This window comes from Octopus sinensis, linkage group LG25, assembly GCF_006345805.1.
Source record: "Octopus sinensis linkage group LG25, ASM634580v1, whole genome shotgun sequence".
Lineage (NCBI taxonomy): Eukaryota > Metazoa > Mollusca > Cephalopoda > Octopoda > Octopodidae > Octopus > Octopus sinensis.
The window spans coordinates 9,311,901-9,334,455 of record NC_043021.1 but is presented as its reverse complement, the minus strand read 5'-3'; the positions used below and the strand labels follow the sequence as shown (position 1 = coordinate 9,334,455).

General features: G+C 40.9%; 1 protein-coding gene across 1 annotated transcript; it reads right to left on the bottom strand.

The window, feature by feature from the left end:
- Nucleotides 1-2,284: 2,284 nt before the first annotated feature.
- Nucleotides 2,285-21,440, bottom strand: LOC115224305 (protein furry). Its single transcript, XM_029795148.2, has 2 exons — nucleotides 20,775-21,440; nucleotides 2,285-12,869 (listed from the first exon to the last, which is right to left on the bottom strand). The coding sequence occupies exon 2, from the start codon at nucleotides 11,587-11,589 to the stop codon at nucleotides 2,719-2,721; it is 8,871 nt and encodes a 2,956-aa protein (XP_029651008.1). The 5' UTR covers nucleotides 11,590-12,869; nucleotides 20,775-21,440; the 3' UTR covers nucleotides 2,285-2,718.
- Between the last annotated feature and the right edge of the window lie 1,115 nt (nucleotides 21,441-22,555).

Sequence of the window (22,555 nt, the reverse complement as noted above, 5' to 3'; positions counted from 1 at the left end):
GCTTATCATACATGTGTGGTTATATGAATGGTGTGTGTGTGTGTGTGTGCTTATGTCTTTGTGTTTGTCCCCACTACTGCTTGGCAATCGGTGATAGTGTGTTTACATCCCCATAATGTAGCAGTTCAGCTAAAGTGACCAACAGATTAAGTACCAGACTTAACCCTTTTGTTACCATATTTCAATTGAGATGCTCTGTGTTTCTTTCAATTAATTTTAAATATAACAAAGAATTTAGTAAAATAACTTAGTTATCATTCAGCTAGTGTTGTGTTAGGAACATAAATTGTGACTAAGGTTTGGTGGAAAATTCTAATTCAGAACTTATGAAAACAAGACATTTATACTACAGAGCCAGAGGCAGTTTCAGCCAGGTTGGTATCAAAAGGGTTAAATATAACAAAGAATTTAGTAAAATAACTTAGTTACCATTAAGCTAGTATCAGGAACATTATGACTAAGGTTTGGTGGAAGATTTTTAATTCAAAACTTATGAAAACAAGACATTTGTACTACAGAGCCAGAAGCAGTTTCAGCCAGGCTGCTATCAAAAGGGTTAAAGAGAATATATGTATTGAGGTTGGTTACTTCAACTAAAATTTCTGAAGGCAGTGCCTCAGTATGGCTACAGTCTGTACAGACTGAAACATGTAGAAGATAAAAGGCATGTATTATATTTATAGGCAAAGGAGTGGCTGTGTGGTAAGTAGCTTGCTTACCAACCACATGGTTCCGGATTCAGTCCCACTGAACTGCGTGGCACCTCGGGCAAGTGTCTTCTACTATAGCCTCGGGCCGACCAAAGCCTTGTGAGTGCATTTGGTAGACAGAAACTGAAAGAAGCCCGTCATATATATATATATATATATATGTGTGTGTGTGTTTGTCCCCCCCAGCATCGCTTGACAACCATTGGTGGTGTGTTTATGTCCTTGTAACTTAGCTTTTCGGCAAAAGAGACCGATGTAATAAGTACTAAGCTTACAAAGAATAAGTCCTGGGGTCGATTTGCTCGAGTAAAGGTGGTGCTCCAGCATGGCCGCAGTCAAATGACTGAAACAAGTAAAAGAGAGAATATTGGTTCATAACTTCTGATTTACATATATATGAGTACATGTGTATCTGTTTTTGGGGTCCTTGGCAGCTTCTCGTCTCTGTAACACACCTATCTCGTCTCCCTATTATCTTCTCCAGTCTCTATCAGCCTTGTTTTATCGCCCATGCTCCCACTGCTCACCTCTTGACCGTTCACTCTATTTTGCTGCTGATGGAACTAAAGATAGCAGTCAATTTATTCATGTGTATGTGTGTGTATTTATGTGTTTGTGTTTAAGTATTTTTTTTTTTAATTTATCTAGTTTCAGCTCACGAGCTGTGGCCATGCTGGGGCACCGCCATCATTTGGTGTTGCTACATGATTTTACTTCACGAATGCTTTTTAGCAATTGCCATTTGGTGCATGAGAGAGTTCGATGCAGCTGCCCTCATCTGCACCTCCTGCGGTGAAGTTGGTTCATCTGGGACACCTGACAGGAAGAGATCCAGTTTTATTTTAAAGACATCTGCATCCACCCCATGCAGGTCTCTCAGGTTCTTCGGGAGGATATTGAAGAGCTGTGGGCCTCTGAAGCCCAGGCTATCACAGTATCTTGTCCTACATCTTGATGGCAAATTTGGAGTCCTTGGCACTATGCAGTGGCGCCCAGTATGTGTAGATCGCTAGCCACTAAACCTTGAGCCTGGTCCATATCCCATTAACTCTCTCACCATCTTGAGAAAAATACTTAAGGGATCTCATTAGACATGAACATGCCTCACAAACTCTACTTACACACTCAACTTGCCATTTGACATTGACAGTCATCACTCACTCTTACCTCTTGCTAGCCATCATTCTCTCACTCCTAGTCTTTCTCATGCTGATGCCACAAAAAAATGTGCCTAGTCTACTCTGTATAAGTGTAGGGTTGCAAGGAGCTTTAGGCTTATTGAAGAGACAATAATTTTTCTGGTGTTAGTACCACAAAATGAAATGCACCCAGTACTCCTGTGTAAAGTGGACGGCACTAGGAAGCATATATACCGAGCTGAAGAAACCTAACCAAAAATAAAACCCATGAATGAAAGGTAGTCCCTTGACCCATTCAGGAGAGCAGGCATAACTGTCCAAGCCATGCCAATATGGAAAATGGATGTAAATCAATGAATGATGGTGATAATGAAGATGACATTGACGATGATGTTGATGAAAAAGTATAAACACATAAAACTGTTGAAAACACGGTGATGATAAATCATTTTGGTAAACTTTTATATCTTCAATAAATGCATTAAGCAGCAGTTGTTCAGAGTCAAAAAGGTACAAAGATATTCAGTTCAGTTTGGTCTCAAAGGTTCAGGTTTCAATCCCAAACCACATCTCATTGAGATTCACAACAGTTTCACTTCTTTTTTTTTTAATTTATTATGTATTTAGATTTTTAATTATTTTACATTATTTAAAATTCTTTTCACATGTTAAATCTTTTATTGAATTTAAAATTAAAAACAATGTCTTGTTAATATATTTTTAAATTAAAAAAATGAATTTTTTAATGACTGTTTCATTTGGTTTACCTGTAAAAATGGATTCAAGTTTGTTTTTGTTTTTTTGTTTTGTTTTTTGTGGGATGTGTGTTTGTGTATGTGTTTTTGAAGAAATGTTTAAAATAATGTTTTCTAGAATGTACTAGAATCTGATGGTTTAATACTAATTTCATTTCTGTGAATGTGACATACTAAATGAGGCCATCTGGAAGACAAAAGACTGTTTACTTCCATCAGTAAGCTATACACTTGGCCAAAGTCCGGTTCTGGATGTATAAGCACAAATATGCCTGTCGTCTGGGCAACGCAGCTGCAATAAATGTTTAGTAAAGCTATGATGTCGTCATCTTCGGTTGTTCCAAAGACGTCTGATGGCCACTGGTATCGGAACATCCGCAAGAGCTGCAGAGTACTAAGATGTTGCTTTCCTTGCAGGTACTCCAGCAGATATGCAATGGCCTCCTGCTTTGGTGTGATTTGCGTATCAAAGTACAATGGTGACGTGTGACCGGTCTGAAGCTCCGACAGGCTGGCAGCAAGCTCCTGCTTTATCGTTGCCAGTTGGCTGGACATGTCTAAAGCTTGGCCGGTCAAAGTCAGGTTCTGGAAGATATCGACGACCTTAATGAAACTTTCGAAGAGTAACACCAGCTGGAAAAGCAGTTTGTAGAGCTGTCGACACATCTCCCCCTTCTGGTCATCAATACTGGAATTCCTCGCATCGGCCGAGGCTGCACCTTCATTTAGAGGCTCGAGAAATGCCATGGACTTCATTGTCTCGAGACACTGTTCGGCTTGAGTGAGTCGCATGCTTAGCATTTCTAAACACTCCTGAATTTCCAGGACACAGAACTTATGTCGGTCAATAATACTGTTCTCCAACAGAGACTCTGGTTGGACAAACACATACGGACATTCCATCTGGGAAAACAGCGTGTCAAGGATATGCATGAATTTGGTGGTGAGTTCTTGCAAGTTGTCGTGTTCGCCTATGTATGAGCACGCTTCCTGCGTCAGGTTAGCTATGCATTTCTTATGCTCGTTATAAAGACGAGGGAAGATGAGGCAAGTGGCACTGGTCAACGATACTGAGGAATCTGTGAGAACTTGGTGCAGATGAGTTTGCCATGCTTCATCAGGAGGTATAGTGAAATAGATGGCACCAAGACTTGCAAGACTTAGTGCACGGGATGTGCTGGAACTGAGCACCATAAGATCTATTTCACTGGGAGAACTGTTGGACGAGGTGGCCACTAGGACAGGGCTAGATGTATCCCGTTCAATCAATGTATCGTTTTGTAGCATGGCTGATGAATTACTGGATGGAAGGTCACGAGGCATTCCATCCTCATCGGCTCCAGGGGTTTGCGATTCTTCATCGGACGTTGACACTTCAAGTAAACAGTTAATATCGCTTGACATTATACCCTTCAGGTCTTCTATACTGTCCTGTAGTTTCAATTCAGGGGAGCTTCCAAATGTGGTCTTTGAGGAAATCTCGGAGCTGTGAAGATTAAACGACTGGCACCGATCGCCCAATGAGAAATAGTCGTCGTTTTGTTCATCTTTCTCCAGTTCGTTGTCAAGAAAATCAAACCTTTTGAAGGTCATCATAAGGTCACTACTGTTAGTATCGCTCAACAGAGCATCGTTTGATGGGGTTTCTGGAATAGATGTTTCTTCACCACTGGATGTTACACTGTGTTGTTGGTCACTGGACTGGCTGAATATCACCGAAGGGCTCTTGGGCAGCCCAATGCGCTGTCCGAAATAGTTCAGCAGGCTGATCAATCGTTCCCGTGTACGCGTCTGTGACATCATTGGCTTCTTCCAGGATGACTCGTAATCTTGGTTACCAGAATGTTTCCGACTAACGGACAGAAGGCTGACATTCTTGTTGTCTTCTTTCGGGTACAGATCAATACCCAGATACTTGTGACCAATCAACGCTCGATTGGACAAGTCTACTGTGAAGTCTAGCGTCAGTCCTGGTAACTCCTTCTTACGGAAGATGCCGGTATCTGCCACAAAGGACGAACGGTTTCCAGGTGGACCTCCTGCATCACCGCCACTTGGGAAGGCAGCAGCAAGGGTAGATGATCGAGTGACTGCGAGCTTGAGGATCTTTAAGGCTTCCTTCCAGTGGATCCCTTTGGTGTGGCGTGACACAGGGCAGAACAGTTGCTGGTTCAAAACCTTTTTACATGTTGTGTTGAAATCAACGTAATGGACAATGCAGTGAAGAATCTGGAGAATGTCTGGTTGATAATTAATTGGTCCTCGTTCCAAAACTTCAACAAGGAATGTAATCATGCTCAGACTGGTGCACGCATACACGTCGAGCAAGTATTTCACTACACATTTGGTCCACTGCGAACTGTCCTTGTTGAAAGTCCCTCGGCTATAAAGAGACATTACAGTTGCAAGATTGTGAAGTTTCTCAGACTGCTGACCACACATCTGACTAATTCGATCAGCAGCCTCACGACATTCTGAGCTTGGGTTCTCGTAGTGGTGTATTAAATAAGGCAGTAAGGCGATGACGTTAATGGGGAAACCAAGGGCTCCGCTGGGGTCCATCACTGGAGCATTGATGCAAAGGGTCAATTGAGATAAAAGGAGCCATGTTGGCTCTGCTAATGCATGTGAAGTGCAACCTTTTAACAGAAGAATCTGCACACCAGGGAAATTATTCCATTTTATCTGTTGCAAGATCTTATCAAGCTTCTCCCGGCATTCAGGTCTTTCGGGCTGCAAGTGTTTCAGAATCTTGTCCAGAAGTTTGATAGCAAGGTGAAATTCGTAGTCGTAGTCTGATTCCAACATAGAGACGGCCATCCAGAACATCTGAGTAACAATCGTTAGTTTATCTTCAGTGCTGGCTTCGTCAAAGTTCTTCAGAGACTGAGCACTGTGGGATTTGGCCAAACATGACCGGTGCACTTCTGATGGCGAACGCACACGTGGCATGCCAGCTGCAACACAAGCAGTCAGGCGTGACAGGACGGATACAGTGTAGCTAGTGCTACGTGTGTGTGCAGGGCCAGAGTTTGCATTAACTACAGAACCACGAGCAACTTCAGTGGAGCTTTCTTTCGCGAGGTTTGGTGTCGATAAAAATAGTTCCCGCATCATGTCAGTGGGCCTCAACTCCAGGTCAAGGTTGTCTACAGAAGCAATCAGGGTTAACATAATTTCTGTTACGTACCCTTGCATGTCTTCACCTTGTTCGGCTGCCGTTTCCACAAGTCTCGACAGAATGTCAGACAGCATTTGTGTAGATGGACGCACTTGAAGAGCCCGTAGGACCTGGAAGGAACGGCCGGCATAATGTCTGGAAGAGCAGGACAATGCCATTTGCAGGGCTATCTGTGACCATCGTTGTTCAACAAGGGCCAAGGGTACCAATTCTTCAAACACCCTCACCACTAACTTTAAGAAATAGTCCAATGATGAAGAACTGATAGTTGTAAGAGTCTTAGGAGTGATATCTTCATAATTCCAAAGTGGTTTCCCAGTTTTACTGGCCAGAAAGCACAACAGACTGTCCACAGTTGTTTCCACTGAGTCATGTTGAGAAGAGTCTTTGGTGAGGTCAGCAGTGGTTCGTGTAGTGCTCGTTAACTGATTACACAATAAATTATCTTCTTCAACAGCTGGGCTGTCTGCAGTAAAAGTCTTGCGGTTATCGCTCAGCAACTTCAGTCGTGGCATTCGTGAGATCAAAAGGCGTGCAATGTACTGGTGCTCAGGAACTGAAGCTTGGAAGAGTAACAAGTTGAGAAATATTTTCTTACAGTGTTCGTAGACAATCGCTCGAGAATGGTCAAGTCCCAAAAAGACAATGTGCAGTAGCAAAGGTAGATGAGGTGTCCAGTCTATATCGAGGCCATCAAGCACAAGATCAGACAGAAACATTATACCAAGATAGCTGCGATGTAGTCCAGCAGTAGGAACAAACGTATCTGGTAGAAGCTCAGACATTGGGGCAAAATATCCGCCGTAAGCTGGCATAGGAAGCGGGTAAGGTACCGGAGTATTGGTGGGGCTTGCACAGTTCTCTTCCATTAAGTCATGACTGCTGCTGACCGAAGAAGAGCTGGACATGCTTGATATACTACAGAGAAACGTAGTGGAATCGGTACAGGGGGTGCCTTCAGTTGTGATCTCTTCGCACGTACTGTGCCGCTTTGTGTGGAGTACCCCCTTTTCTAGGGAATTCTCCGGAGCCTGTGTACGGCCAAGCTTTTCATCGTCTGTGGTGTTGGCGTTTGTAGCTGACTTCTTCAAAGATGACAACCGATAGAATGGTGGAGTCTGGGTGCGTTCGATGGTCTGGTTCAAAGTTTCCACTGTTTGTAATTCGTTCATTAATTCATCGACAAGTTTCTCTGGTTTAGCTCGGCCGAGATAACTGATAACACGTTTAGCGTAGGGCAGTAACACTGTTGGCGACATATTGGTGACAATAACTAAATATCGTACGACTACCCTTAAATTGTTGGCCCAGTATTTTACCAAAGCAGCCCATAGGTGTTCAATCTCACTCGGGTGACTATCTCCAAATTTCACAGTAATATACAGCAGATTATTTAGTACCATTTCTGTGGCCTGAGCAGACCCCCAGCCTTCACCTTCCAGGTACGACTTGGTTACCTTATCGGTCTGGCTGTCCTGGACACTGGTCAAGAAACTTGACATAGCAGTAGAAGATGGCAGAGAGGGGTCAACAAGTTCGATGTTGTGTAACCACGGCAACAGACATTTGAGTAGAACCTCTCGCAATGCTGGACGTGCAGTCTGGAACCGATGGGTGATTTCAGAAAACATCGGCACGGTCATGTCTGGATGTAATTTGACCAACTGGTCAGACAAGACTACTTGAGACTGACCATAGTTCACGGTCAACAAAATATCATTGAGAGTATTCGGTTGTTGGGATGCGTCTAGAGTAGATTCTTCAAAGACAGGTTTGTCTTGGAAGAAGTAACTGTCGAGAAGTCGCAGTAACTGGAGTGCCGTGTCATGAGTTTCAATGCGAGTGCAGCCGACATTCAACACGACTAGATTCAACATGGCAATCAGATCACAAGAATACTCCTTAGTTTGAAACACAGCAGCCAAGGCATTTAAGCAATGGTCAGCGACTTCCATGTTAGCAGTATAGCAGTGGTCAATGACCCAGTCCAGTAAATATTGTACATCTGGGTTGAAGTCCAACAGTAGAATCACAGTCTCTTTGGCCAAGCTCAGAATCTGTTCCTGCATCTCCGTCTCGTGACAATTCCACAGAGCGTCGAGCCAAGTATAAACATAGCCATCTTCATTCAGGCCGTTTGAGTCAAAAACTGGACCGCAGGTCAATACTGAAGACATGGCTCTGACAGTGGCCAGCTCCAATTCTGGACTGACCTCCTCCTTAGACAGCTTCCTCTCAAGATGCACGAACGATGAACTGAAGTGGCCACTCCAGATGGCAAGAAGATGGAATAGACTGTGACGGGTTTCTTTCGAGAGTAGAGTGTTCCTCTGTTTCAACGGAGTGTTTTGGATCAACAGACGAATAAAACTACTAAAATGTAATCTCACTTCTTGAATATTTGGCAAATCTCTTTCATTCTCACCTTCTAAGTAAACACGAGCACCGTCGATGTAGTCAAGGAACATGGAGTTCAGGCAGTTCTTATCAGCATCGATGACTCCAGAATTGTGAAGTCCAAACGTCCCGTTTTCAGCCATTAGTTTGAACAGTCGAGTCAGTTGAACCCTCAGGTTGTTACGTTTGCGCCTTTGTTTGATGTTATCGACTTTCTTATCGTTGGCTTCCTTTAAGTACGGGAGTAGTTCTTCCTGGAGTTCTTTAAAAACGGTGGGATTGGTGTAACCCAAACCGTTAACAACGGAATCCCTCATGTCGGCACTTTCACACTTTATCAATGGTACAAGCAAACGGAAGAGGTTACTGCTCTGAGCTGTTTGTTTATTCTCTGTTTTATCGGAAGACAATGGTGGAAAACTTTCTGGGGAAAATCCAAGATCCGGAGAAGCACACCGATGATATGGTAAAACTGTACCTTGTTGAGCTAAACAACAAGCAAGGATCACGTAGTTTTGCCAAAGACGTAGGTAGAGATCATAGTCATTTGTGACTTTCTTGCTTCCAGAACGTAGTATTGACGACCGATATTCGTTGGTTTGGGAACTGGCATCAACCAATGGAAACAACATTTGCAATCGAGTATAGACAATCATCCACGCACAGTTGACAGCATGACTACACTTCTTGAACGATTCCTCAGATGCAATAAGTCCAACGAGACGATGTATCCAGGGGTCCGGTTGGTTAAACGAGGAGTTGACCATCAGCTGGTGCATGTCCTGGCTGTCCTGGCTGGCACCAGACAGCCAGGTACTGGCTGCTCGATCGATTATCCAATTCAGATCAATGTTGGAACAGGCAATCAGAGACGCCTTCTCATCTGGTGGAAGAATTGCAAGCATTTTAGTCATGACTGGCAGACACATACATTCCATCTGGTCAATTAAACAGGTTTTACTACCGTCTGACTTGTTTAGTTGCTGCAACTGTGGCTGATGGAGGTGATGGTGATGGTGATGATGTTGGAGAAGGTTTTGGTGATGGCGAGTTATGTTGTGGTGGTTATAGTGTTGATGATGATTAGATTGCTGTGATGTAGTGCAGTTGCTGCAAGTCGTCGATGAACCATGTTGGCAACTAGTAAAGATGTTGCGCACCTCCTTGAGTAGAAGCAGAGCCAATTTGCGGATGACGAGTTGAATGCTACACAGCATGACAAGAGCCAACCCTTCGACATCGTGAAGTACAACAAGTTCGACTGATTCACGACCAGTAGCACCATTACTACCGTCCAGTTTATTTGCTCCTTGACCTGGTACCGAGGTCAGGCTCTGCTGCTGACCAGGGTTGCTCTTCCACTGGACTAGCAGCTGCACTAACATACGGAGAACACCGTCCAGTGGCTGAGATGCTGTGTCGCTGACATCACGCTGAATAAACTGCACAAAACCTCGAATGACCTGTTCTTTGAAAGTTTGAGATTCGTGCATCAGGTTCTGCAAAGCTTGAAATGCTAAACCTCTTAATTCATCATCGATGTGTACTGTCAGACGGGTAAGCAGTTCGACAAGTTCTTGGCTTGACATGTTTTCGGGTATCAAGCGGGGAATTGCAGCTATGCATGTGCGGAATAAGTCGATTTTAGGTTTACGGTCACTGGTGATGAGTTCGTCAACTTCTTTCCCCGTGTTTTCAGAGTTTGTCTGTAATAATGGACGACCTACTTGCACATCCAAAGCACGAAGGATTGAATCAAAGGTTTTCAGGATGTGAGGATAGTAGCATGATAGACCAATGTCCTTGGCTGTCTCCTCACTCAGCATTTTGTTCAAAAATGTTCTCTTGATACGGACTGTACTGCCAGAAGGTAATGTTGCTGCAGACTGAGGCATCGGAGGATCACCATCCTTCTGCTGTAAGCTGTCGGCAATAACTAGGAAGGCTCTCAAACCAATACTCATTCTTTCTGGTGTCAAGAATTTGATTGGTCTTCCAACACAGAGTAAGTCAAAAATTATTTCTTTCATAGCAAAATCCAGTCTTTCTTTAGCAATAAATTGAATGATCTTGACAAAAATATTAAGCGGTGTGTCGCGTGGTGTTACCATCTTTGAGCCTTTTGGAAAGAGACTGTTCACAATGCTTTGAAGTCGACTCCTGGTGGCTGTATTACTTTCACATTTAATCCGCACCATGTAGACCCAGAGCAAGCGGTAGAGAGATTCAAGGGCAACACGTGACATCTTTGCTTCTTTGTTCTTTAACTGAGACAAACACATTGTGAGAAAGTATGGCCAGTTACTAAGGAAGAATTGTTTGTGGCTAACACACAACAGACACGTGACCAGAGGAAATAAATGAAGAGTGTGTTTCTTTTTCGTGGTCATATCAATGGTGGTTGAGTAGAGCATCTCGACAAAATTCTTCAAAACTGGGACGTTTACCTCATTTTTCGCTTGGGCAGCAACAGGCAGTAGGATTTCCACAAGCAACATGGCTAAGGCATGTTTGATATCCCGGTCTTTTACTTCGAGAAAATACTGACCCAACTCGTGCAGGAACTGGACACACATTTCAAAATCTTCAATTGGGTGCATTTTGACACGGAAGAACTTCAGGCCCATCAACAGGCTAATAACACTTTGTGCCGTGAATGGTGTTTGGTCACGGAGCTTCAGTTCTTTCAGCTCATTGAGAAAAGTCTTGTGAATCGGTGGGAACCGAGACTGGGCCAGAACACCGATCACCTCTGCATACAGACTAGAAATCAGTTTGATATTGCCAGCATTTGGATTTGCCTGTAAACCATCTTTATACTTGAAATGCCGGAACCCCTGGTTGATAATGCATGTGACAAGTTCATCATGGCCTGGGTGGTATGAGAGTTTCGGTAAGATCTCAATCAGCACCAAACAATAAACATAATCAACAGCCAGTTCACGGCGCTCGCACAGGAAGTTTTTTTCTCCTTTATTTCGTATACGGTAACGATCAAGGAGGTGACTGTTGTCAACAAGTGACTGTTTTTCATACCATTTAAGAAAGGAATGCAGGAGAGATGGCAGGCCTTGTTCGGCCACACAGCCGAGGGAGGCAAGCAGCTGGTCAAACTGGGGGTCCTCATTTCTTTGTAGAGATTTAGAAAAATGGTTTTTAAGTGGTTCAGCAAGGACTTGTTCAATCTTGTGTTCAGTAATTGAACAGAACTCCATGAAGAGTGTGAGAAGGACGTATTCTCCGGGTTTGACATTCTGGTCCAAGCCATGGTAGCAGCTCAACGAATGGTCACGACTCCAAGGAAATGTAATGATCTGCTCAACACTTTTCTGTGACAGTGGTACTTGCTGTAAGTTCTCCAAACTTGCATGGTTTCCGGACACCTTCTTCTCTTCAGCCATCTGCATATCTCCTACTTAGTTACACAGACAAACACACTTTTCCAAACACAAGAGCCTCACTAAAATCTGACACAATGCTACAGCTAAGACCTGCAGCCTTGTTAGTGTCGAGCATCTAAAGTATGTCGTTATATTCTAAGTGTTAATTAACATGACGATGATGCTTCTTTTCTTTTGTAAAAACTATCTTACAGTTTAATTAAATGACTTCAAATTCAATCTCCACAATTCTAAATGCACACAAACAAATTACTATATTAGAATATTCTGAGCTATTTTGAATTATCCATACTTAACCCGTCTAAGACTAATTACACCTAAAAAGAGGAGTACTACATAAGTAAAGTGTAGCTAATATATCTTAGGGAAAATTTGATTTTACAAATTTCAAAGGGAACATAAAAAAACATTTATCTCCCTTCCTTTTCAGGAAGACAACAGTGATAATGATATTACATTGGACAAAAGGGTCCTGGATTTTCAAGGGGAAATGAACATGACAAATTATAATATGGATTTTCTTAAGGATATTAAATCTCTTAATATTTACTAATAATAGTATTTAATGATACTTCGTTTTTGAATTGTGGGGGAGGATTTGTTTTTAAGTAAATGCAGAATTTTGTTTTCAAATATAATATAGTGACTTTTATGGTTGAAGTAAAGCTTGGAGGATTTATAAAACCAAAATAATTGACTAGAGTGTTACTCTTTGGTTTAAAACAAAGTGGGGGAGTACGTGACTAGAATGCATAGGCTTGGTACAATTAAAGTGTATACACAACATTGCCTTAATGAAGTAATTAAGAAGTTCTTATCACAGAGATTCAATTAATTATTGTACGCAGACAATCTCAAGAGATTTTTAAGAAAGACAGAGGGAATCAGATCTTTGTGTATGTGTGAGTATTTATACATACATATATATATATATATATATATATATATATATATATATTTATTCCCAACTATGTAAGAGAAATATTAAGATTTGGTGAAGCAGCTGAAGTAAAACTTGAATAAATTAATAAATAAATAGATTCTACATTTTCTCCGACCATTACTTTGGAAATTATAAACTCTCAAGGTTGGTCTGAAGAAATGAGAAGGAATGAATCTTTTCTTAGAGTTTCTTTTTTTGTTTTTGTTTTTTTTTTAAAGAAGCAAACACAAATGTAGGAGGATTGAGTATACTACTAAAGAGAGGTTGTGAGGACTTGTGTTCAAGCGCGGTTGCAGTGATACGCAGTGAAGATATGCAGCACATTGAAGGTGAAGTGATTTGGCTGTGAAAGAGAGAGAGAAAAAAAACGGAAAATATATATATATATATGTATATATAATTATACATACTAACACAAACAAAGGTTATTATTTTAAACATTTTAAACAACATAGACAAATTCAAGTATATTCAATACCATACAGCATAAATTCTTGATTTATTGAAATTATTTCTGCCTCTAGAAAATATGTGGAGGCACGTGGCTTAGTGGTTAGGATGTCAGCATCATGATCATAAGATTGTGGTTTCGATTCCTTGATCGGGCGACGCGTTGTATTCTTGAGCAAAACACTTCATTTCACATTGCTCCAGTCCACTCAGCTGACAAAAATGAGTAACACTGTGATGGACTGGCATCCCGTCCAACTGGGGAACACATATGCCATTGAAACCGGGAAACTGGGCCCATGAGCCTGGCTAGGCTTTAAAAGGGCGCATTTATTTATTTATTTTTTTCTAGAAAATATATCATAATTCCAAAATGGCAATTGAGATCCCTGTCATACGAGGAAGGGAGATAATCTCAAGACTCACATTCTCCAAAGCTGACATGCCATTACAGAAAAGGACAGGTTTATTGTCTGGAGATAAGAGGACAATCATGGACATGTGTTTCTGCCTCAATAGGAATCATCAGCATAACAAGTGTCCAACATTATCCTGAAGAGGTATAGAAAAAATAGAACACATTGATAGCCTAGGTAATTTGCATAGGTCAGCCCACTGTCGTTTCCCCAAGACTGCTATGAATAAATTATGTATGAATGCAGCAAGCATGTACACACACGAGCTGGGAGAAACGTTAGCACGCCGGGCGAAATGCGTAGCCGTATTTCGTCTGCCATTACGTCCTGAGTTCAAATTCCGCCGAGGTTGACTTTGCCTTTCATCCTTTCGGGGTCGATAAATTAAGTACCAGTTACGCACGGGGGTCGATATAGTCGACTTAATCCGTTTGTCTGTCCTTGTTTGTCCCCTCTATGTTTAGCCCCTTGTGGGTAGTAAAGAAATAGGTATTCGTCTGCCGCTACGTTCTGAGTTCAAATTCCGCCGAGGTCGACTTTGCCTTTCATCCTTTCGGGGTCGATAAATTAAGTACCAGTTACGCACTGGGGTCGATATAATCGACTTAATCTGTTTGTCTGCCCTTGTTTGTCCCCTCTATGTTTAGCCCCTTGTGAGCAGTAAAGAAATATATATTTCTCAACATACTTTCAACAATAAAAAAGACTTTCTTTTAAAAGAAGTTTATTGCAAAATGGAAAGAAAACGACGAATTTCCATTCTTTAAATGCTTCTCAAGAAAACTTACAAATAAATATTCATTTTCCTCTATGAAATTTTAATACGTTATTTCCTTCATGATAAGAAATGCCATCTGTCCATATCTAATCATCTTATTCATTACAAGTTTTACCTTGATCTCTCACCCAACACACAAATAACCTACATGACTCACAGGCACTATCTACTTCAGTTTCCTCCATTCAATAATTTCAGAAAATAATTATGAGGGATATGTTAAAAAGTTCTTTGCTTTAACCCTTTTGTTACCAACCCGGCCGAAACCGGCTCTGGCTCTGTTGTACAAATGTCTTGTTTACTTAAGGTTTTAATTAAAATCTTCCACCAAACCTTAGTCACAATTTATATTCCTAACACTAGCTGAATGATAACTAAGTTATCTTATTAAATTCTTTGTTATATTTAAAGTAATTGAAAGAAACACAGAACATCTCAAAATAAATACAGTAACGAAAGGGTTAAGGGTATTGCAAAAGGCCTGGTTGCAAGCCCAACCTTCCAAATTTTTTTAACAGGCCTTACAAAAACTGAAGGGCTGCTACAATAAGTGTGTGAATCTGAGAGTGGAATGTATTCAATAAAATCATAATTAACTGCTGTATTTTCATTTACCCAAGCCAGGAACTTTTCAGCACCCACATGTATGTATGTATGTACGTATGTATGTATGTATATACACACACACACAGGGTGCAATGGATAAATTGTCGCCATTTTATATACTTTTCATTTTGCACATGAGCATTGTTTGTTTTTGATTTTGTCGAATACACAGTATAGTAGGGTCAGTCGGGCACCGTCTGTGAGAAAAAACAGCACCATGATGCAATTCACTCTGCCAGAAATTTGGAAATGACATGCTGTGTTGCTTGGCATTCACACCAGAGGCTCCAGTACAAACATTTCAGAGTGATTAGGTGTCAATCTGAGGACATGTATCAAGAGTGATAAAAATCAAACATCCAGTCAACATCATGGTGTCTGTGGTGATCACTAGTGATGGTGAAGTTATGCCTCTATTCATCTTCCCACACAGATTCAGATTTAACATGGAGGCCGGCCTACATCAAGTGCCTTGAGGAGGTAGTACTGCCCTGGGTCAAGAGGACCCCATGTCTGGCAACAGGATACTGCACCATGCAACACAAGCAGAAGAACCCAGTCATGGCTCTCTTGGGGACAATACCAATGACTTCATTCTCAAGGTGGAAGCTGTAGAGAAGAAATTGCAGGTGTGGAAGCAAAACCTGGAATCAGAGGGCCTTACAGTTAACTTAAGAAAGACCAAAGTTCTAAGAACTGGGGAAATAAAGACAGGATTCTACTACCTTCAGGAAAATGGTCTTGCTTCCTGTCTTTTATCTTTTATATTTAATCTCTTTCAGTCATTAGACTGTGGCCATGCTGGGGCACCACTCTGAAGAAATTTTAGTTGAATGAATCGACCCCAGTACTTAATTTTGTTAAGCCTGGTACTTATTCCATGAGTCTCTTTTACCAAACCACTATGTCATGGAGACATAAACAAACTAACACTGGTTGTCAAGCAGTGATGGTGGTGGTGGAGAAAACACAAATGCAAATACACACACACATATATATATATACGACAAGCTTCTTTCAGTTTCCATCTACCAAATCCACTCTTAAGGCTTTGGTTGGCCTGAGGCTATATGAGAAGACACTTGCCCAAGGTGCCCCACAGTGGAACTGAACCCAGAATCATGTAGCCAGGAAGCAACTTCTCACCACACAGCCATGCCTGTGCCTATATGGGGAAGTTATAAGTAGAAATTCCATGTAGAATACTCAGTACAAGCTATGGACAAACAAGAGACGACGTGAAATTACAGGAAAAGTTAGCAGAAAAGGCAGAAGCAAATAACACTAAGAATATACAGGAATTAAATTTCTCAAATGCCCACAAGATTCCTTAGGGATAGTAGATGGTTTCTGTTATCTAGGTGACCTAATCAGCAGTGGAGGAGAATGTGCTGGAAGTATTATTTTCAGAATAAGAACTAGCTGGAGAAAATTCAGAGCTATTACCTCTGTTAGCTCTCTCTCTCTCTCTATCTATCTATCTCTCTCAGAGTGAAAGGCAGATTGTATGATGCTCGTGCATGTACAGCAATTCTGTGTGATATGGGCCCTGAATGCGGAGAACATCGAAAGACTAGAAAGGGACGAAGCTAGTATGCTACATTTGATGTGCAACATCCGTGTGCATTTATAACAATGTGTAAATGGGTAGAGAGAAAAATTGAGTGTAACAGGAACCAGATATAGCATGATAAAAAGAAAGAGTGCAGGAGTTTGGTCATGTAATATGCAGGAGTGGCTGTGTGGTAAGTAGCTTGCTAACCAACCACATGGTTCTGGGTTCAGTCCCACTGCGTGGCATCTTGGGCAAGTGTCTTCTGCTATAGCCCTGGGCTGACCAATGCCTTGTGAGTGGATTTGGTAGACAGAAACTGAAAGAAGCCTGTCGTATATATGTATATATATATATATATATGTATGTGTGTGTTTGTGTCTGTGTTTGTCCCCCTAGCATTGCTTGACAACCGATGCTGGTGTGTTTACGTCCCCGTCACTTAGTGGTTCGGCAAAAGAGACCGATAAAATAAGTACTGGGCTTCCAAAGAATAAGTCCTGGGGGTCGATTTGCTCGACTAAAGGCAGTGCTCCAGCATAGCCGCAGTCAAATGACTGAAACAAGTAAAAGAGTAAAGAGTATAAAGGATATCCAGCTGCAGAACAATGCCTAATGTAGATCTAGGTACACTCATCATCACCATCATCATCGTTTAAAGTCTGTTTTCCATGCTGGCATGGGTTGGACAGTTTGACTGAGGTCTGGAAAGCCAGTGGCTACACCAGGCTCCAATCTGATCTGGCAATGTTCCTACAACTGGATGTCCTTCCTAATGACAACCATTCTGAGAGTGTAGTGGGTGCTTTTTACGTGCCAGCAGCACAGGAGCACCAGTCAGCCGACCCTGGCATCGATCACATTCAGATGGTGCTTTTTACACGCCACCAGCAGAGGAGCCAGTCAGGCTGACTTGGCATCGACCACGTTCGGATGGTGCACACAATGTCTAAATAACAGACAGGATGGTCACGGCCAGAATCTATTTCTTTATTACTCACAGGGGGCTAAACATAGAGGGGACAAACAAGGACAGACATAGGTATTAAGTCGATTACATCGACCCCATTGCGTAACTGGTACTTAATTTATCGACCCCGAAAGGATGAAAGGCAAAGTCGACCTCGCCGGAATTTGAACTCAGAACGTAGCGACGGGCGAAATACCACTAAGCACTTCGCCCGGTGTGCTAACGGTTCTGCCAGCTCGGAATCACTTGATCATATACACAGATTGCATGCATATGTATATATATAGAGAGAGGCAATGATGCAAATAAACAGATAAAACTCCTTGGGTCTGATATACAGAATATATATATACATGTATATATATGTGATCATTGTCTCCATATCTGCTCCCTTGGATTCCCCTTGTAGCCACTCTTTATACATCAGACTCAGTCCTTGGTAAAGATTGCAGAGCATCAGTTCAAGTCTCTTGAGCACTACAAAGTGTTTTCTATAGAGAGATTCTCTCAATCTCATTTATTAACTATATACATATATATATATATATATATATACTAATTATATACTATTTATTTATTATTGTGTATTTTACTTAATTATAGGTATACTCTTACTCTTTTCTCTTTTACTTGTTTCAGTCATTTGACTGCGGCCATGCTGGAGCACTGCCTTTAGTCGAGCAAATCGACCCCGGGATTTATTCTTTGTAAGACCAGTACTTATTCTATCGGTCTCTTTTGCCGAACCGCTAAGTGACGGGGACGTAAACACACCATCATCGGTTGTCAAGCAATGCTAGGGGGACAAACACACACATACATATATATATATATACGACAGGCTTCTTTCAGTTTCCGTCTACCAAATCCACTCACAAGGCATTGGTCGGCCCGGGGCTATAGCAGAAGACACTTGCCCAAGATGCCACGCAGAGGGACTGAACCCGGAACCATGTGGTTGGTAAACAAGCTACTTACCACACAGCCACTCCTGTGCCTATATTATTGTGTATTTTACTTAATTATAGGTATATGTTTTATTGTATATTTAATTTTTTTCTATATATTTTGATTTAATTATATCATTGTTGAATTGCTACAGTTAGTGTGCTGATGTGCCGAATAAAGCACTGATACAGTTTGGGCTACATGGTGTCATCCGTAGTTCGGGTATATTTCCTTTGGATCTACTTCAGGAATTCCGCAGTATCAGTTGAGATAATATTATTATTATTATTTATACTCTTTTACTTGTTTCAGTCATTTGACTGGAGCACCGCCTTTAATCGAGGACTCATTCTTTGTAAGCCCAGTACTTATTCTATCGGTCTCTTTTGCTGAACCGCTAAGTGATGGGGACGTAAGCACACCAGCACCGGTTGTCAAGCAATGCTAGGGAGACAAACACAGACACACAAACACACGCACATATATATATATATATATATATATATATGTATATATATATATATACGACGGGCTTCTTTCAGTTTCTGTCTACCAAATCTACTGACAAGGCTTTGGTCGGCCCGAGGCTATAGTAGAAGACACTTGCCCAAGGTGCCACGCAGTGGGACTGAACCCGGAACCATGTGGTTGGTTAGCAAGCTACTTACCACACAGCCACTCCTGCACCTATATATATATATATATATATATATATATATATATATATATATATATATATGTATATATTAGTATTCATTCAGCATTACATGCGTTTCATTTGCAAAAAAACTTTCCAATTTCCTGTTTTTGTTTTACAATAGCTCTACAAATATTCCCATATTTCTCAAGTTTGATATGTATTTTGAGATACATATTGGATTGTAATAAATTGGATAAGCAGATGTGCTTCAAGAGGAAACAGCTGGGACTTAACCTACTACCTACTATATACACATATTATATGTGTATATAATTATATATATATATATATATATATAGAGAGAGAGAGAGAGAGAGAGAGAGAAATAGATATATATATATACACTTATTTATTTATGTATTTTTATATATATTTATTTATGTAAACATAGCTGGGATTTATCCTACTACCTACTATATATATATATAATATATATATATATATATATAGAGAGAGAGAGAGAGAGAGAGAAAGAAATAGATATATATATATATACTTATTTATTTATGTATTTTTATATATATTTATTTATGTAAACATATATATATTATTTATACTTATATATATATATATATGTGTGTGTGTGTGGTGTGTGTGTGTGTGTATATATATATATATGTATGTATATATATATATATGTATGTAATATATATATATATATGTGTGTGTGTGTAAATATATATATATATATATATATAGCCACATACACACACATAAACCACTTACACCACCCTATACATACATACATACACACATACACTTTATATGAGAAAAGATATATTTCGAACGTAACATAAGCAAATATGTTGTGTAGCCCCAGGTCTGCCCTGATCCAGCAGATATCTGATCAAACATTTTCTAGCCGTGGCTATCCCATATTTTATTTAGACTCTTTGCATCAAATGTCTTGTAATAAGAATTAACATTTATAGTGTTTATAGTTACGTTTGGGGGGATGAGATTGTAGCTTTGGGTCAGTCTTGATACAGTAGACCTACGATCAAAGGTGTTCTGTGATAGTCTTGTAATGTATTCAGACATTTGTATACTTAGAACTACATTCTCCAATATATACTGCAATCGTTAATGGTGTCTATGTTTGTTTGTTGTTTAGCTCCGAGTTGACCGGATCCAGATATGACCTAAGATATTTCAGTCGTAACCATCTTGTATTTTATTTAGACACAGGGTATCTATGGTTGGTTCTTTTTGTGATATAAAAGAGTTGTGTAATGTAATTCGAGGGAGTTTTTTTTTAGTCGTTATCTATAACATACCCAGTGACCGTTTGAGAAGTTGAGTCAGAGCCAAACATTCTTGTTTAGCGGATGTGTTAAAGATGAGTGGTCTCGATCTCGCATTTTGCAGCCCCCAACGAAAAGATAAATGGCAAATTCGGTCGTTGTGACATTTTGAACTCGGAACAAGAGAAAGGGAGAGCTGTTATGCAGAATGAGTAGATATAAAGAAAATGAAGGTAATAGAGTTTCGGGAGAGAAAGATAAAAAGTGAGAGAGAGAGAGAGAGAGAGGGGGAGAGTGAGTGAAGAATAGAGACGAAGAGAGAGAGAGAGAGGGGGAGAGTGAGTGAAGAATAGAGACGAAGAAAGAGAGAGAAGCAACAAGAAGAGGAAGGGGGAGAGACAGATAAAGAAGAAGAGAGAAATATTGAGACTTAGAGATAAGAAAGAGAAAGTAAGGAGTAAAAGAGGGAGAGGAGTAGAAAGCAAAGATAGAGAGAGGAAGAGAAAGAGAAACTGTAAGAGAGAGAGGAAGAGAAAGTGTAAGAGAGAGAGGTAAAATTCTTTAAAAATGTAAACTCGACTTACCTTTTTCAACATGTGGAGATTGAAGATTCAACAAGCATTGACTGTTGATAACGGAGATGATAGTGATGGAGTGTAGTAAACAGTGCATGTATATGTGGTGGTGCTTGGTGGAGTTGAGTAATTTGTAAACGTCTCGACGATGAATAATTTCTAAAAACCAAATTTCTAAGTAAATGTCTAATGTTCATTCCAGGTGGAGGAGAGAAAGAGAGAGAGAGAGAGAGAGAGAGAAATGTACAAGGAAAGGCAGAGTAAGTGAGAGAAAGAGAGTCTGTATAGCCTACGAGAAGGAGTTGACAGCTTCCCTCAGCTTCCAATCCACTCTCCACTCAACTCTCCACTCAACTCTCCACTCTTAACAAGTGAGAAACAAGTGGCGAAACATTCAAGGATTTACATTAAGAAAAAAAAAAAAGAAAAAAAAGAAGAAGCAAGGACTACGGCGAGCGTCGTCCTTTGCTTCTAAGCCATGGCGAACTGCTTGTCGAGCGGTGAAGAAGAACGATGCCAGGACGTCGACCGGGAAACGAACTCAATGATCATCGGCCATCGGCAAGATATTTGGCTGGCAAATGCAGTCGATCTGGGCAGTTATGGACAATCTACAACATCGACTCGATTTGGCAATCGCCATGTTCTTGTTGACAGTTGGAAGCAAGAGTTCTCTCCCCCTGCACAAACGGTGGCGCTCCGCTTGGTTTAGTGATGGAATGACAGAAATTAGAGTAGGCAAGTGCGTCGCGAAATATCTGAAGGGAAATTAAGATACCCATTATCATAGAAAATAATTACTGTAATATTTGGGTGGGAAGAGGAGCATCATTTTTAATGTAGTGAGGGGAAAAGCGATTCTCATTTTAAGCTTGGTTTTGCTCATTTTTCAATTTGGCGCTAAACAATGATTTTTTTTGTTTGTTAGTTGGTTTGTTCTTGCAACCAGTAGAGAAAAGGGATCTTTTCCTTTTGAACGGGGCACTTCATATAGAATTTTCTCAATAAAGCCAAGAGAAAAAATGATGTTTTATAAACACATTCTACCAGTATACGAAGTTTAAAAGTGTTTAGTTAACTAGAAATTGTGTTGAAGTGCCGTTCAAAAGGAAAAGATCCGAGAAAAGAACAGTGTTCATGGCTTTCGCCGATCCTCAAAAAAACCGGGGATTGATGTTGTCAACGTTTTGCTTAAACTATTTCAAGGCAATGGCTGCAGTAAAGAAAAGACATGAATAGGGAGAAAATTTCAGCCAACATTCTGAGAAGGAAAAACAGAGGGTAGTACTTAATGAGAAACCTGGGAAGGGATAAGACACTGCATGAGTAATGAAAGAAAGACGAGGGAATAGGGAGTGTCAGGGATATGAGACTACCAGCTCCGAGAAGTAGAGACTTATGTAGAGTAGCTGAATAGAAGACAAAGCGTGATGATGGGTCGTTGGTTGTCCAAGGGTGATTCGGTACCAACTAGTTGAGTGGCCTTTCTCTGCATGCAGGCTAGAATATGTGTGCAGCTGCACCTTCCGGTCACTTTTGCCGAACCGCTAAGTTACGGGGACGTAAACACACCACCATCGGTTGTCAAGCGATGTTGTGGGGACAAACACAGACACAAATACATACATATATACAACGGGCTTCTTTCAGTTTCCGTCTACCAAATCCACTCACAAGCCTTTGGTCAGCCCGAGGCTATAGTAGAAGACACTTGCTCAAGGTGCCACACAGTGGGACTGAACCCGGAACCATGTGGTTGGTAAACAAGCTACTTACCACACAGCCACTCC

Excerpts from the sequence above, each read along its gene's own strand:
- LOC115224305 (XM_029795148.2), bottom strand. The coding sequence starts at position 11,589 with ATGCAGATGGCTGAAGAGAAGAAGGTGTCCGGAAACCATGCAAGTTTG.